Genomic DNA, 16,594 nt, shown 5'->3' with positions numbered 1-16,594 from the left:
AAGGTGAAAGGATTGTGCAAAGCAGGTACTACGGCGTATCTAGGAAACCCGACAGCCTTTCCCGCAAGGGAACAAGCAGCTCCTCCCCCTTGAATCCTGAGGGGCGAGGCGAGAGAAGACCCGCCCTCCCCCACCACCCCCAGAGCCCCGTCTCCAGGGTCTTGTGACAAGGTGCCCATGCCCCGCCGACAAGGGGCGGGGCCGGGTCTGGTCACGTGAGCATGGGTGCGGAAGTGGTGCGGCGGACGGCGTTCGTGACTGGCGGAGGCTGAGCAACCCGGGGGCGGAGCCAGGCGGCCGGACGCGCTGGGAGGAGCCGGGGGAGGGGGCGGCCGCGGGGCCGGGCAACAGAGTCAGGGATTCGGTCTGCGGTGCCGACCAAGTGCTGGACCCGCGGCGGGCCAGTGCACCCCGGCCTGCGCGCGCAGAGGCTCTGGGTCCCTCAGGCCGAGGCGCCGGCGGCCGCGCGAGGCGGGTGGGGTGGGCAGCGTTCGCCGGGCGCGCTGTGCGCGGAGCAAGCGTGAGGCGGCCGGGGGCCGGGACGCCATGTCCATGGAGGACCCCTTCTTTGTGGTGAAAGGGTGAGTGTCGCCGAGGGCTCCACTGGAGGAGGAGGTGGCCGTGCTGCCTGCCCGCACCTCCCCGCTCTCCTCGCTGTAGGGGGATGGGAGGCAGGTAGAGGCTGGCGAGGGGACAGTGGGGACGACTTAGCCCTGAGGGCCATGATCAAGCGTCCAGAGACATCCCCTCCCCGTCCTACCTGGACTTTGAAACCCGTGACCCCAATTAAGCCCCTGGGTAGGGGGTCCCCGTTGGCCTGTGCGCTGCCCTACAACTTATTTGGAGGGGTGGAGGGGTTCAGCAGCTCTGCAGGTGGGAAGGGAGACAGGCGTCCCAGACCAAACTACAGCTGCAGTGGAGAATGGGGCCCTGCTTCGAAGGGGGAAAAACAGCATCTGGGCAGGAAAAGGGAAATGGCCCTCCTGAGCTTTGTAGTTGGCGTGCACGGGGGTGAGCTCCCATTGTCCATTGAGTTCGGAGCGCTGGCCCGCGGACTGGTGAGACCACAACATACCCAGAGGCGTCTGAGCACGTTTGCAGGCTGGGAGGCGGGGGCGCGAGGCTCCGGAAGACAACTCAATTCAGTGGGGGAGTTTTTACCGAGTAATGGGAGGGGAGGAAAGCAGCCGTTCAAACTCAGTGATGATATTGGAAGGAAAACAAAATGAAATAAGCCAAACCAAACTTTCCTTAGCTTTCTGTTAGCACCGGGATTTTCCCACAGTGCTAAAGGAAATGAGTGGTTTCTTTTTAACTCCCTGATTTCATCCAGGCTATTTGACAGGTTTCCCCCGTTTCTTCTGCCTTTCAGACTAGAACAGCCTTAACTTATTTTTCCCTATGAGCTGTCGTGACTCCATCTTTGATTGCTCAGTCGTTTGGAGATAGAAACTTTATTTGCACCGTTACATAGGCTTTATAGCCATTAAACAAATTCAGGAAAGATCGATTCTGTTGTTGTTATAACTTGTCAGCTTTTTTAAAAAATGTCAAACAAACGTTAAAATTCTGAGAACTGCAAAGTTCCGGAAAGATCAGTGCTGATAACCATATAAGTGTCCCTTTGCTTTAAACTAGTTGCTGCTAGCTTCCTATTTTTGTAGGGATAAAAGCTGACCAGTTGCTTGAGTGTGTGTGTGTGTGTGTGTGTGTGTGTGTGTGTGTATATGTGTGTTTTAAGGGTTCCTCTCAGAAAATTTAAATGGTACTTTAGGTGAAATACTTTATTATGAATGATACAGTAAGATATATATTTTTTAACATTTCCCTAAAAAGATTTTCCTTCACCTGACTTTAATTTAGATAGGAAAATGCTGAGTTTAGATTATTAGTAATATGTGGCTCTCTATCTGGAAAATGTGTTGCTTATTAGAAGGATTCATTTTTAGGGGTTGTTTTTTTTTGCGGTACGCGGGCCTCTCACTGTTGTGGCCTCTCCCGTTGCGGAGCACAGGCTCCGGACGCGCAGGCCCAGCGGCCATGGCTCACGGGCCCAGCCGCTCCGCGGCATGTGGGATTTTCCCGGACTGGGGCACGAACCCATGTCCCCTGCATCGGCAGGCAGACTCTCAACCACTGCGCCACCAGGGAAGCCCTAGGGGTTGATTTTTAAGTGTGAAAGCTGTGTGTTTTTTCCCTTGAATGAATGTTCTTAATGCTTAGGGTGCAAAGGTTATCTCTGGCAGTGGAGGCCATAGATAATCAGAATTTTTGGTTTGATTTTTAATGGAATTTGTGAAAATGCTAAATTGCTCTGCCATCTTGACTTTTTTTTTCTTGCTAGTATCCAATACAGTTTGCCAAGGCTTGCTCACTGATTAGATATCACTGCTTTATTGGAACATTGGCCTGGAGTGTTGGTTGACTTTTACATGGTTTTATCTCATGTCGTTAAGATGTCAAAACCTTCTGCTGAGGAAAAGTAAAATTAGCTATACGAGTATCTCCAGATTATGTGACGGAATATATGGGGAGTCATTCATGTAGTTCTGTTTATTAAAAGTTTTGAAGAAACGAAATTGAGCTATCTGTAATGAGGTGGATAGACCTAGAGTCTGTCATACAGAGTGAAGTAAGTCAGAAAGAAAGACAAATACCGTATGCTAACACATATATATGGAATTTAAGAAAAAAAATGTCATGAAGAGCCTAGGGGTAAGATGGGAATAAAGACACAGACCTACTAGAGAATGGACTTGAGGATATGGGGAGCGGGAAGGGTAAGCTGTGACAAAGCGAGAGAGAGAGAGGCATGGACATATATACACTACCAAACGTGAGGTAGATAGCTAGTGGGAAGCAGCCGCATAGCACAGAGAGATCAGCTCGGTGCTCGCCTAGAGGGGTGGGAGGGAGGGAGACGCAAGAGGGAAGGGATATGGGAACATATGTATATGTATAACTGATTCACTTTGTTATGAAGCAGAAACTAACACACCATTGTAAAGCAATTATGCTCCAATAAAGAAGTAAAAAAAAAGTTTTGAAAGTGCACTGCACAGTGGAAAAATTAAAGATGCCTAAATTGTGGCACTTAGCCTAGGAGCTGATAGTCTAATCTGAGAAACAGCTCACCCCAGAATTAAGTAGAAATGACAGGTGGAAATGATTTAAGTGCCGAAGTGAATCCTACAGATGATTAACTCCCCCAGTAGTTCAGAAAAAGGCATCTCATTAGGAACAGTTACGACTGGAACAGCTTTGGAGGTAGTAGTAGGTCTTGAATTAAGTTTCGAAGGTGGGGAGCATTTAGATAATTCAGGCCTGTGTCTCTTCTGGACTGATCAAGAAGAGTCTCTTATTGGTCTTCCTGCTTCCAGTCTCTTTCCTCTTGCATCTGCCTTGGTTCTGTTGGATGAGTGCTCTCCAGAATGCAGGGTGAGCCACACATTCCATTTTACATTTCCTAGTAGACACAGTAAAAAGTAAAAAACAGGTGAAGTTAATTTTAATGTCATCGTTAACCTAGTATAGTGAAAATATTTCAACGTGTGATTAATCTAAAGATTATTAAATAAGATTTTACCCTTTTTGTACTGTCTTCAAAATCTGGTGTGTATTTTTCACTTACAGCACATCTCAATTTGGATGCTAAATTTTCATCAGGAACACTTTTTTTTTTTTTTTTTGGCGGTACACGGGCTTCTCACTGTTGTGGCCTCTCCCGTTGCGGAGCACAGGCTCCGGACGCGCAGGCTCAGCGGCCATGGCTCACGGGCCCAGCTGCTCCGCAGCATGTGGGATCTTCCCGGACTGGGGCACGAACCTGTGTCCCCTGCATCGGCAGGCGGACTCTCAACCACTGCGCCACCAGCGAAGCCCCATCAGGAACACTTGATCTGTATTTAGAGTTCATTAAACTTACAGTTGAAAAAGTATTCAATAGATTCACATACCCAAATTGTTCCAAATATACTTCAAAAATTTTCGGTAACTGAATTGCGTATCAGTTTTTAAATTTAAATTAATTAAAATTTAGTTCCACAGTCACACTAGCACAGTTCAGTAGTCACATGTGGCATCCATATTGGGCAGCACAGGTGTAGCTTTTCTAGAACCCAAGCAGGAGTTCCCTACTTAACGTCACTGAGTGGCTGCCTGTTGCCTACAGAATAAAATCTCAGCACTTCCTGACCTCCTTGACATAGTCTTCCTCTACCCTCCGCTCACTCTGCCTGCCCTTAGCACAGAGCTCCGGCTTCACCAGACTCAGTACAGTGACGGTGGCCGCAGGACTGGATGCTCTTACTCTACATGCATCCACTCTGCCTGATGCACCCACTTAGCTTTCAGGACTCAGTGTCAGCATCTCCACTGCCTCCAGGAAGTGCTTCCTGTGGCACCTGTAACACATTATTGCACCTCTTCCTCTGGCTGTCTTTCATTACTTGATTGTGAGCTCTGAAGGTTGGAGAACTGTTTGTTTTTCCTGTATTTCCAGCCCAGCACCTTGAATATATAGCATAAATGTTGAATAAATTCTCTTTGGTGGTTGTGGTTAAGGAGTGGTGGTTCGTGGGTGGGAACCCTACCAGCAAAGGCGGGCATTGTGTGTTTAGAAATCATCAAGGAGAGCATCCCAGGTGCAGTAGGAAGTTTATTTGGAAAAGTAATAATAATAATAGCTAACATTTAAAGGATGCAACTCCTATGTCAGGCGTCACGTGCTAAGTAAGCACTTTATAAGAATTTTCACTTTATAAGAACAGTTTTGTGGTGTGGGTATTAGCCCCATTTTACACATGAGGAGCTGAGGGAGCACAGAGGGGTTGAATTACTTCCCCAGGCTCACCCAGCTAATAGGTAATGGACCCAGGATTCAAAATTCAGCTGCCTAGTTCTACTCACACTGTTAACACTTCTACAGGTACATCCACAGGTACAGGTAGAATAGGGTCAAGAAGAGTCTCTAAGAGGCCATTGGAGATTTTTAAAGCAGGGAAATGACATGAAATTAGGGTTTCGGGAATATTGATTTGGTAATAGTGTTGGATGCATCAGTGTGTAGAAAGATTAAAAAGGAGACCAGGGCTTCCCTGGTGGTGCAGTGGTTAAGAATCCGCCTTCCAATGTAGGGGACACAGGTTCGAGCCCTGGTCCGGGAAGATCCCACGTGCCTCGGAGCAGCTAAGCCCGTGCGCCACAACTGCTGAGGCTGCGTTCTGGAGCGTGCGAGCCACAACTACTGAAGCCCGTGGGCTTAGAGCCTGGGCTCCGCAGCAAGAGAAGCCACTGCAATGAGAAGCCCACGCACTGCAATGAAGACCCAACGCGGCCAAAAATAAATAAATAAAAATTAAAAATTAAAAAGGAGACCAGTTCGAAAGCTGTTTTAATTTAAATATGCAGTGATTAGTGCCTGAGTGTTTGAAGCTCGTCTTGTGAGGTTTTGACACTCTCGATGTCTTCTTGTTCAGAGCAGAATCCCAGAACACGGGAGAAAACTACCACAGTTGGGCAGATGTGGCCCTACCTGGCACAGACATTCACAGTGGTATTTTCACTACCAGAACCCCTAGCTCTACTGAATCAACTCAGGCCTGCCCCTAAGTTGTAGTTTGTCTAGTTGACCCTCTCCTGTGTGTTCTCACTGGGTGAGCTTGATTATTCCCATTGTGTCAGGTGGTCCCTGTTTATCTGTGCACGTCCTGCACCCCCGTCACTCTGACCCAACTCTCTCCTGTGTGTTTTTCTGTGTTTTCTACTAATTGTTTGACCTCCCCCATGCTATGGGGTGGATATCTTCCCCTTTTTTTCTTTTCCTTCACCCTCCTTAAAAATGCCTGCCTCTTCTTAGCCCTCTTTACTCCTGTCTCCTCACAGCCCTTCGGTCCCATGTCCACTTGGTCACCGGGGCCCATCAGTGCATCCCCTGGATCTCTCTGGAATCCTCTCTTCCTCTCTGGTTTTGGTTCCTCCACCCTAGTTCATGTCCTTGTTCTCTCGCACCTGAACTCTTCTAAGCAGCTTCTTCACCAAGCTTCATTTGCACTGCTGCCAGACGTGACCTCGGAGACACGTTCAGGTCACAGCTCTATTCGGAATCCTTCCTTCTGAAATACTTACCGAGTGTCTGTTTTCTGTGTGCCAGGGGCTGAGGGGACAGCAATGAACAAATGACATCCCTGTCCTTACGAAGCTTATATTCTAGAGACAGACAGTAAACAAATGAACGAATATATAGTATGTCAGGTGGTGATAACTTCTGTAAGAAGAACAAAGCTGGGCGTAAAGGGAAAGGAAATGCATGTTCTGGGTGTAATTTTTCTTTTTATTTGACTTCCGGAGGCAGTGAGGTTTGGTGAAAGAACTGAGCTTTGTTAATCAAGCTGACCCAAGGTTGGGATCTCACTTCTGTCAATTACTTGGTGTAAGTTTTGGCACATTAGTTATCCTCTCTGAACCTGTTTCTTTATGTACAAAATTGGCTTAACAATGCCTGCTTTATCGGTTATGAGGATTAAATGAGTTAATGCATGTAAGTTGCCTCAGCACAGTTTGGAGTATGTATCAAGTGCTCAGTAAACATTCTCTTTTAACTGTCTATATATGTCTCCATCCAAACAGGCTGCCCTTTCTGAGAGGAAAGACCATGTCTTACTGGTTTTTTTTTTTTTGGAGTAACATTTAAAGTGATATATGCTCATTTTAGAAAACTTAGGAAGTAAAAATATAAAAAAGGATTAAAAATTCATTGAAATACCACCATCCAGAAATAGTTACAATTTTGGTGTTTTTTTAATCTGTTTCTATTAACAGTTTTATGTAATACTATCCATCAGTTTTTGATCTCTTTTTTTTTTTGATATAAATATATCAGTCACTGTCCTGAGAACATGACAGGGATTGTCTTTTTAATCCTTATGAAGTAGGTACTAGTATTATTATCATCTTACAAATGGAGAAAATGAAACTTAGAGAGTAAAAAAAAAACAAACTTACAATTCATAAGCCTGTAATTGGAAAGGCCAGGATTTATATAAATGGGTATTATTGTTGTTATTAATCATTAAGAAATTGTGATCATACTGTCTTAAATCTTTTCATCTGTATTTTTTTATATCCTTAAAATGCTTTTGGTGGGGAGGCTTTTTAATCACTGTATTGTATTTTGTTATATAAATGTGATATAACTTATCACCCAGGACAAGGTTTATGATGTACCTAAATTTTTCACTGTTACAGTTAATATAGTGGCAAGCCTGCTTGTCACAGGTCTTCATTGCTGCTCCTGATTATTTCCATAGCCTGTAGTCCTGTAGCAGGTTTGCTAATTTAGAGGGGGTGCACATTTTCAGAGCTTCTGATGCATGTTGCCAAATTGCCCTCTAGGATACACCCCTAACTCCACTCGACTCACTACCCCAACCCCCAAAAGTTTGATGGGCCCATTTCCCTTGACCCCTTGCCTGTACTGAGTCTCCTTTTAAGAAATCTTAATTAATTTGCTAGGTGAAACATACCATATTTGAATCATGTTGTTTTCATCATTATGTTCAGTAAGGTGTTACATAGTATTTGATGAGCGAGCCCATATTGAGTTTTGGGTTCTGTAGTTTTTTTCCCTCTCTTGTTTGCAACTTCTAATCAGAATAAGCCACTAAGAAATTGAGTGGTGGAATATGAGAGTACGTTGGTACCAAGTGAGCCTCTCCTATAGGTAAAAGGCATGAATGTTGTGGTTCTTTAATATTTTGCTGATTTGGAGGCGTTGTGTGCCCGAACAAGGACAGTTTTATTTCCAGATTCTTAGCTGTGGATCTGTGTTGAAATAAAGGCGTAAGTAAGCAGATGAGCAAGATAGTGTATGTTACATTGTATTATTCTCTAACCATCTCTGGTCTGTGTGTACAGCCTTTTAAACACTAGATTATGAGCTCCTTGAAGGCAAGCATTGTGCATTTTAGCCACACTGTTGAAAAAACTGTTTATTGGTATAGTCACTGTGAAAAAATTATCCTTATTTGGCGAGTAATTTTATCCAGTAAAATTGAATGTAAGTCAGGTCTCATTTTCTACTTTTTAAAAATCAACTAGATGTTTCTTTCTTTCTTTCTTTTTTTTTTTTTTTTTTTTGGCTGTGCTGTGTGGCTCATGGGATCTTAGTTCCCTGACCAGGAATCGAACCCGGGTCCTCAGCAGTGAGAGCACGGAGTCCTGACCACGGTACCATCAGGGAATTCCCCAATCAGATGTTTCACTGTAAAAACCACTTTGCAGACATTTGTTATATTGAATTAGGCATTTATTGAATGCCTAATAATTCTATTTGGCTCCTGAAATTATAGTTTGGTTTGGAGAACACTGTGCAGATATGTGAAACAGTGTAGGTGAAAGACAATATGCTTTGCGTGTAAGAGTTTGGAATAGAGCTGAGATACTGTGGAGACTGAAAAAACTTGGAAAGACCCCCAGGGGGAATGTTGGTCAGTGACACTTTAGTGAAGCAAGTAGGGCCTCAATCTGGGCCTTGAAGGAAACGTCTGCTTTTCATTTGCAGAGGTGTAAGGACTCTTCCAGCTGGGGAAGCAGTGAGTGAAAGTAGAGCCAGGAATGAGGAAAGGGAGGATGAGAAGAAGACCTGCCAAGTGAAACAGATTTTGTTTCAGTGAGAAATCAGGTTGGAGATTAAAATCGGCCAGTTTTGGGGTGGAGGAGGCGTGGAATACCCAGCTGAGAAGTTTAAAGTTAATGTTTCCTATTGTAAATTCTTAATCAGGAGGTGGTTTTAACTAGCAGTTACTATGCACTTGCCTATGGTCAAACAACTTCTGAGGGCTCAAACCCAGGTCTTCTGATTCCACAAAGAAAATAGATTTGTCTGGAGCCTTCGCAAAGATGGGATTGAATAGGTACTGGAAGACCCCTCATGCTCTGGGTCAGCAGAACTAGAGGCCAGAAGACAAGAAGTCTGAGCCCCCGTTCTCTTATTTGTTTAATGAGTTCAGACTAGTTATCGTGAAAGTTCCTTCTAGATCTAAAATCCAGTGATGCAACTTAAGTAGAGGTTGTGCAAGGTGAGAAGTAAGAGGAAGAGTCAAAGATGATGCTTGTCTAGACAAGTTTCAAATCTTGGAAAATAGTGTCCCTGTTGACTAAAATGAGGAAGTTAGAGAAGGAAGCTTTTTTTTTTTCTGTTTCATTTTGTTGTATGAATATTTACTGTTTTGTAGGGAGGATACGATTGCTTTGGTTTTAGGCAAATGGAATGATCCTGTAGGCAGCTAAAAATACAGGAATTAGTCCTGGGTGAGAGGTTAGGGTTGGAAATGCAGTGGGGAGTCATCAGCTTCAAGGAATCTTTTGAACCTGCTAGTGTTGTGAGCACCTAGAAGCTATAAAAATAGTGCTGAGAAATACTGGGACCAAGTGGAGGAAGAGGAAAGAGAAAATTAGTAGAAGCTAGAAGAGCACAATGTCACAAAAACAAGGAAGTGAGAGTTTCAAGAAAATAGGCTGTGGTGTCAAGTACACTGGAAATGAGGACGAGTTCAAGTCACCCATGACTTTGACCTGCAGTGTCATTGGTGGCAGTAGTGGTATCCCAGGGGCATTGTGGAAGCAGCAGCAAGTTGAGGTCAAAATTGTATATAACTATAGGAAACTAAGTGAAGGCTCTTTTTTTTCCCTCCGGGAGAATTATTGCGAAAGATATTATCACAGTGAAGTTGAATTTGGAAATGGCAGTCAGGTCAAGTGCAGGGTATGTGTGTTTTTCCCCTTAAGTCCAAACGATGTGAGTGTGGAAGTCAAGCAGTAAAAAGAGCTTCTCACCTAGCCCAAGGGCTTGGTGGTAGAACAGGTTGGTGGGATATGGGGTAGAAGGGTGATAGGGTTGCAGAGGTTTGCCCAGCCTAGATTTTTCAGGTTTCATTAGTAGAGTGGAAACCATCAGCCTTCACTAGCCTCTCAGGGTGTTGATGAAACTGGGACCCCACTGTAAAGAGACATGCAGGATGGGTGCTGCCCCAGGTATAGGTGTTGTGGCTTATTGTGTTTTTCCAAAGGTGGCCACCCCAATATACATCCTGTCCTATTTGCTTTTCTTAACTTGTGAAGCTGGCATTCTTCTATCAAGCTGGGGTCCTCATTCCTTTTCTTTGAACCCAGGCAGACCTTTGTAACTGCCTCGACTGACAGAATGAGGCAGAAATGACACTGCTTGACTCCTGAAGCTTTCGTCACAAAAGACAACCAACCAATTCAGCTTTCACCTGCATCTTTCTGACTTGGGACACAAGTCCAGCTCTACTGAAGCCACTCTGCTGGAGCACACACGTGGAGAGACAACGCAGACACAGAGATGCTACCGAGGAGCACCTGCTTCTGCAGCCCCAGCCTGGCAGTCTTTCAGCTGAGGCCCCAGACATTGTGGAGCGGGGACAAGCCGTCTCTTCTGCGTTCGGCATGAATTCCTGACCCACAGACTCCCCATAAGAAATGGTCGTTTGATGCCATTAAGTTTTGGGGTAACTGTTATACAACCACAGTAACTGGAATGGATGCCAGTTCAGAGCCTATTAGCATGGTCAGAGAAGAAAGGAGAAATCAAAAGGCTGATGGAGGCTGCAGCTATGGTTATCCTGCAATTCGTTGGCCCAATTGAATGACAGATTCCGGGAAACAAAAGCTCCCTAATGGCTAAAATACTTCTTCCTCCCATCTTACCAACAAATTTAATGAGATCCAGATAAGAAATTATTTTATGGACACCTGGATGTATTGCCTGAAGCCCTAAGGGTTGGTTGGGATGGTGAGCCTTTTACCATGGTGGAACAGACTGGAATGTTATATGGCAGGGGCTCAACTAGCAGTGACCAGGGGTTAGTGCTGGGCTGGCTTCAAAAACAAACTGGGGGGGCTTCCCTGGTGCAGTGGTTGAGAGTCCGCCTGCCGATGCAGGGGACACGGGTTCATGCCCCGGTCTGGGAGGATCCCAACATGCCGCGGAGCGGCTGGGCCCGTGAGCCATGGCCTCTGAGCCTGCGCGTCCGGAGCCTGTGCTCCGCAACGGGAGAGGCCACAACAGTGAGAGGCCCGCGTACCGCAAAAAAAAACAAACTGGGGGACTTCCGTGGTGGTCCAGTGGTTAAGATTCCGTGCTTCCAATGCAGGGGATGCGGGTTCGATTCCTGGTCGGGGAACTAAGATCTCACATGCCACATGGCGTGGCAAAAAACAAAACTGGATTGGTTAGTCCTGCCAGTGTCAACTCTTTATTTATAAGGAATGGAAGAATCTGGTTTTGAAAGCGTAGATGAAAGCTTTATTTTTGCCTGAAAGATACATTCTTCAAAGATGTGGACTGTGTTTTCATTTTTTTTTTTTTTTTTTTTTCCGGTATGCGGGCCTCTCACTGTTGTGGCGTCTCCCGTTGCGGAGCAGAGGCTCCGGACGCGCAGGCTCAGCGGCCATGGCTCACGGGCCCAGCTGCTCCGCGGCATGTGGGATCTTCCCGGACCGGGGCACGAACCCGTGTCCCCTGCATCGGCAAGCGGACTCTCAACCACTGCGCCACCAGGGAAGCCCTGTGTTTTCATTTTTGACAGTTGCTTACTGGGAAAGAAGCTCTGTGTTACAGGTGGTCCCATGGGCACTGGCATGGCTTGCAGTGAAGGACCTTCATTCTGGTGGTCATAAGGAGTTCATATCCATGAGGATATGATGGGTCCCATCATTTTGATGGGCCGTTTGGTGGACAGCAAGGGAAAGAGGCTCATCTGTAGTATTTCCAATGCTGTGACTCTTGTTACTCATGAAACGTGTAAGACAAAACTGACTTTGGAAGCATCTGCAACAGATACAGGAGCAGAACATCTGCTTGACTGTTGTAGGAGATAGCCATCTCTCTCCTTCAATGGACTGAAAGATTTCTCTGGGTCAGGAGCTAAACCTGTAATTCCTAGGAAAGCAATTAGCAAGTTTTTGGTGAAATGGTGTCAGACATGATACCCAAAGCTGTCTGTGAGCAGATTATTATTTACCAAGAAGATTGCTAAACTGAAGAGCTCCAAAAATTCAAGGTATACATGATCCCTCATAGAAAGTTGTGTCAGACTTTAATCATTCCCATTATGCACTTGGAAGAAAAACCTGAAAAGAGCTGCACCTAACTCTACAGGAAACAGAGGCAATATCTTGTGATTTTGACCTTTCTGGAGAGCACAGATGAAAGTGGATCACTGTTGACTAAGGAGTCGGCAGCTGCAGCGCTGCCCACAGCGTGCAGCATGCTCACGTGGGCTCACTGTGTGGTGAGCACTAACTATGGAGTAGATGATGCTGGGCATGCCTGTGTGGGAAGTGCCTAACTAGCCAATTCATGCAGAAACAACTCCCTTACCTTTCCTGGGAAAGTAGGTGAAGAAAATTCCACCAGCTCTCCTCTGTTGAAACCCTCACAAATATCAAACAGCTGTCGTGGTTATATACTCCTCTGTCCTATTCATCTGTTTCCTTGGAATGACAGGTGATTCTAAATATTTAGTCCCAGATATTTACAAATAGTTCTGAATTGAGCAGGTTATCTCACTAGGTAGGGTCTTGTACATTATTACATTGTGTCTTGTATTTCTTGAAACTATTCAGAAATTCTAAGTTCTTTGGTATATTCTGGTTACCATTAATATTTGGCTTAAAAATAGGTTTTGTGTGTGACACACGTTTTCTCTTCATTCATGCCTTCTTTTTCAGGGTAATGCTATGCTGAGTTGATACTGGAAGAAGAAAAATTGGGAGATGTTTTAAACTTTGAGGGACCCCGTTAGTTGCTTTTAAGATAGATTCCTTGACACACTGCGTGTTCTGGCTTTTCAAGATCTGAACCATTCCTGACAGTTCCCACCTTTGTGATCCCTTAAAACGTGTCTTAGAAATGTAAACTAAGACTACTTTGATTTTCTCATGTCTGTGCTATTCCATGAAAACTAAAAATGAAACCTCTTTGAAAAATAAGAGATTGAGAGTGGAATAAGCCAGGTCACTGGCCAGGCCTGTTGGGTTTTGAATGTCGTCCTGGGAATGCTTTGCAGCATTTTTCTAATTCCTGCCATTTCTTTCATTTCTTCTTTAGGACATGCACAAGTTCTTGCATGCTTAAGGACTCCTTGATTTCACTCTGTGCTGCAAGAATTGAGTCTACCCACCTGCCCCTCCTCCCCCTCGAGTCTGAAAGTGTGGCCCTTGGATCCCAAGGGGGTCTCAATATCCTTTCATAGAAGAGCCCCTCAGCTTAAACTGCTTTTCATGATACTACTCAGATGTTACTTGCTTTTTTTCATCATGTTGACAATAACACTGATGGTGCAAACTGCTGGTGCCTTAGCCTAAATCAAGGCAGTGGCACCAAACTGTACTAGTAGTCATTGTATTCCTCCCTCACAGAGGAAAAGAAAAATGAGAATCATATTCCTTCAAGAATGTTCTTCATGAAACAGTAAAAAAAAAAAAAAAAAAAAATTATCAAATCTTGAGTCCCAAGAACACCTTTCCTCATTTTTTTAAAAGTTATAATTTACCTACAGTAAAATTGACCCTTTTTAGTGTATACTTCTGTGAAATTTGACAAATGTGTATAGTCAGTAGCGACCACCTCCACAAATAAGTTTCAGGACAGATCCATCACCCCTAAAAGTTTCTGTGTCTCCCTTCCCCCATGCCCAGCATCTGGCAACTACTGATCTATTTTCTGTCCCTATAGTTCTGCCTTCTCCAGAATGTTACAGAAATGAAATCATACATTGTGTGGCCTTCTAACTTCTCACATTTTGCATAATACATTTGAGATTTGTCCATATTGTTGCGTGTATTTGTGGTTTGTTTCTTTTTATTGCTGAGTAGTATTTCATTGTTCAGATGTACCACAGTTTTCCATTCCTTAGTTGAAGGACATTCGGGTTGTTTTCAATTTTTGGCTGTTACGACTAAAGCTGCTATAAGAATTTGCAGGTTGTTGTATTAACCTGTGTGTTTTTGTATCACCTTGAAGTGGGGTTGTTGGGTCATAATGGTAAGTGTATGTTTTGTATGTTTTTTTGTTTTTGTTTTTTATAAATTTATTTTATTTTTGGCTGCGTTGGGTCTTCGTTGCTGCGCGTGGGCCTTCTCCAGTAGCTGCAAGCAGGGGCTACTCTTTGTTGCTGTGTGTGGGCTTCTTATCGCGGTGGCTTCTCTTGTTGTGGAGCATGGGCTCTAGGTGCGCGGGCTTCAGTAGTTGTGGCTCACGGGCTCTAGAGCGCAGGCTCAGTAGTTGTGGCACACGGGCTTAGTTGCTCCACGGCACGTGGGATCTTCCCGGACCAGGGCTTGAACCTGTGTGCCCTGCACTGGCAGGAGGATTCTTAACCACTGCGCCACCAGGGAAGCCCCTGTATATTTAATTTTAAGAAACAGCCACACTGTTTTCCAAAGTAGCTGTACAGTTTTGCATTTCCACCAGTAATGAATGAGAGTTCCAGTTACTCCACCACCTGGTCAGCACTTGGCATTGTCAATTGGTTGGTTAGTTGTGTGAAGCCATTCTAAGTTTGTAGTGGTATCTCATTGTGGATTTACTTTGCATTTTTCTGATGACTAATGATATTAGGCATCTTTTCATGTGCTAGTTGTCATTTGTATGTCGTCTCTAGTGAAGTGACTGTTCAGATCTTTTGTCCATTTTTAAATTGAGTTTTCTTAAGTTTTCAGAGTTTTTTAAAAAAAATATATTGTTATCAATATCATTAATCAGACATGTAATGCACAAATGTTTTCTCCCAGCCTTAGTACACATTTTAATACTCTGTGGGACGAAATGAGAGAGTGCATGAAACACTTTGGCTGTATTGTGAGCTAAGATGGTGACTCCAGGGAAAGCACTTCTGTGATCCAGCTGTGAGCTGAAATAGCTCGTTTTTTCCTCCATAGAATCTTATTTTTTCTTAAAAGGATGACTCGCAAACTGGTTATTGAGATTTGCATATGTTCACAAATCTCAAAATTATCTTGAGATTTTCTCCAAAATGAATGAGGTGAACCTGTCACTTCTCAGAAAACAACTGACAGTATTTTTGTGGATGATGAAATTAGAGCCTTTTTTTAAAAAACAGAATTTTGGAAAGCTCGTCTCAACTGCTATCATCTTACAGATTCCCAGTAGTTAAGTTTTTCTGATGGAATTGGTGGTGATATTATTATATGATATTGGTTATTGTATAATGAAATGAGTCAGCATTTGGAAGATCTTTGATGCTCAGTAAACTAATACTTTACAAATGACCAGTACGTGATGCTGTAAAATCATATGTGGGTAGAACATCCCTTCACAATACAAGATGGAGCAGTGGGTTGTAATGTATGAGAATATACAGCGTCTTTGGTACAGTTTCAGCTTCCACATTGCAGCTAACCTTTAAGAAACTGCCACTTGTTGAGTTTTTGTATTGTGTCAAGAAAGAATATCCACAATTATCTGAAAAGACTGTTAAAATACTCCTCCCTTTTCCAACTACCTATCTGTATGAGGCTGGATTTCCATCATATACTTCAACCAAAACGTGTGTCAACAGACTGAATGTAGAAGCAGATGTGAGAATCCACCTGTCTACTGTTAAACCAGATATTAAAGAGATTTGCAAATATGTGAATCAGTGCCACTCTTCTTACTAAATATTGTTGTTTTAGAAATTTTTGGCGAAAACATTAACATATCATAATTTCATCATTATGTTTGATTAATTGGTAAATATTTTTAAATATCTGTTTGAATTTCTAATACAGTGAGTGGCAATAGATAGAGTCCACATTAATCTGAGTTCTTTGGAGTCTTCAGTAATTTTGAAAAGCACAAAAGAGTCCTGAGACCAAAAAAGTTTATGGATCACTGCTTAAGAGTTTAATTCCGGCATCCTAGTTGTCTACTGGTGTGGAGAACGTGGTATACCCTAGCCTGAGGCTTCTAGTTCTCGAAAAGGAATTCAGATTTCCTTTACAGAACTGATAATTTTCATATTCTTTAGAATGAGATATCATTTTAGATACCTTTTTAACTCTGTCTTCTGTTGTCATAGAGGACATTCAACACTTACAAATAAACCAAGTACTTCATATTATGGCAAAATGTATACCTCTTTCTTTACCAAATCAGCCAGAAACCTCAGTATAGAGTAAAAATAGCAGATTGACATCTCACTTACTTAGTCCTTCTTCTTTTTGTCTCAATAGAGTTTCTCTTTGGCGCTAAAAGCATAAGACTGATGTGAGAGGAAAAATGAGGGGACTTGCCTAACCCGTGAACTGGTTATGAACATAACCTTGGTAGATTCATTGTTGGCTGCGTAGCTCAGTGATTTATTCAGCTAGTCCCAATGGCTGTATTCTCTATTTAACATTCAGCTTCTTAGCTCTCATCAGTATTCACAGTTCAAGATTTTGTAAGTCACCTTTCTTCATGTTGTTAGTGCTGTCTCCTCTGGTACTTGAAATGTCAGAGGGAATAGGATGCGTGCAATTTCTGTTTTAAAGCAATAGGTAACGAACACACTGATTGAACACCCAG

The 16,594-nt window shown here is 43.7% G+C and overlaps 1 protein-coding gene across 5 annotated transcripts in view; it reads left to right on the top strand.

Annotated features, from left to right (window-relative positions):
* The first annotated feature begins 322 nt into the window (after nt 1–322).
* Nucleotides 323–16,594, top strand: part of STX6 (syntaxin 6) — a 45,609-nt gene continuing 29,337 nt past the window's right edge. The window contains exon 1 of one of the 5 annotated variants that reach the window (XM_067728822.1): nt 323–581. In XM_067728822.1, the coding sequence (XP_067584923.1) occupies nt 547–581 (35 nt within the window). In that variant the 5' untranslated portion in view covers nt 323–546. The remainder of the gene's footprint in view (nt 582–16,594) is intronic. The other 4 variants (XM_067728821.1, XM_067728823.1, XM_067728824.1 and 1 more) reach the window with 4 other exon arrangements.

Source organism: Pseudorca crassidens, chromosome 2 (assembly GCF_039906515.1).
Source record: "Pseudorca crassidens isolate mPseCra1 chromosome 2, mPseCra1.hap1, whole genome shotgun sequence".
Classification (NCBI taxonomy): domain Eukaryota; kingdom Metazoa; phylum Chordata; class Mammalia; order Artiodactyla; family Delphinidae; genus Pseudorca; species Pseudorca crassidens.
Note: the sequence above shows the minus strand (reverse complement) of the source record. Positions and strands in the feature narration are given on the sequence as shown.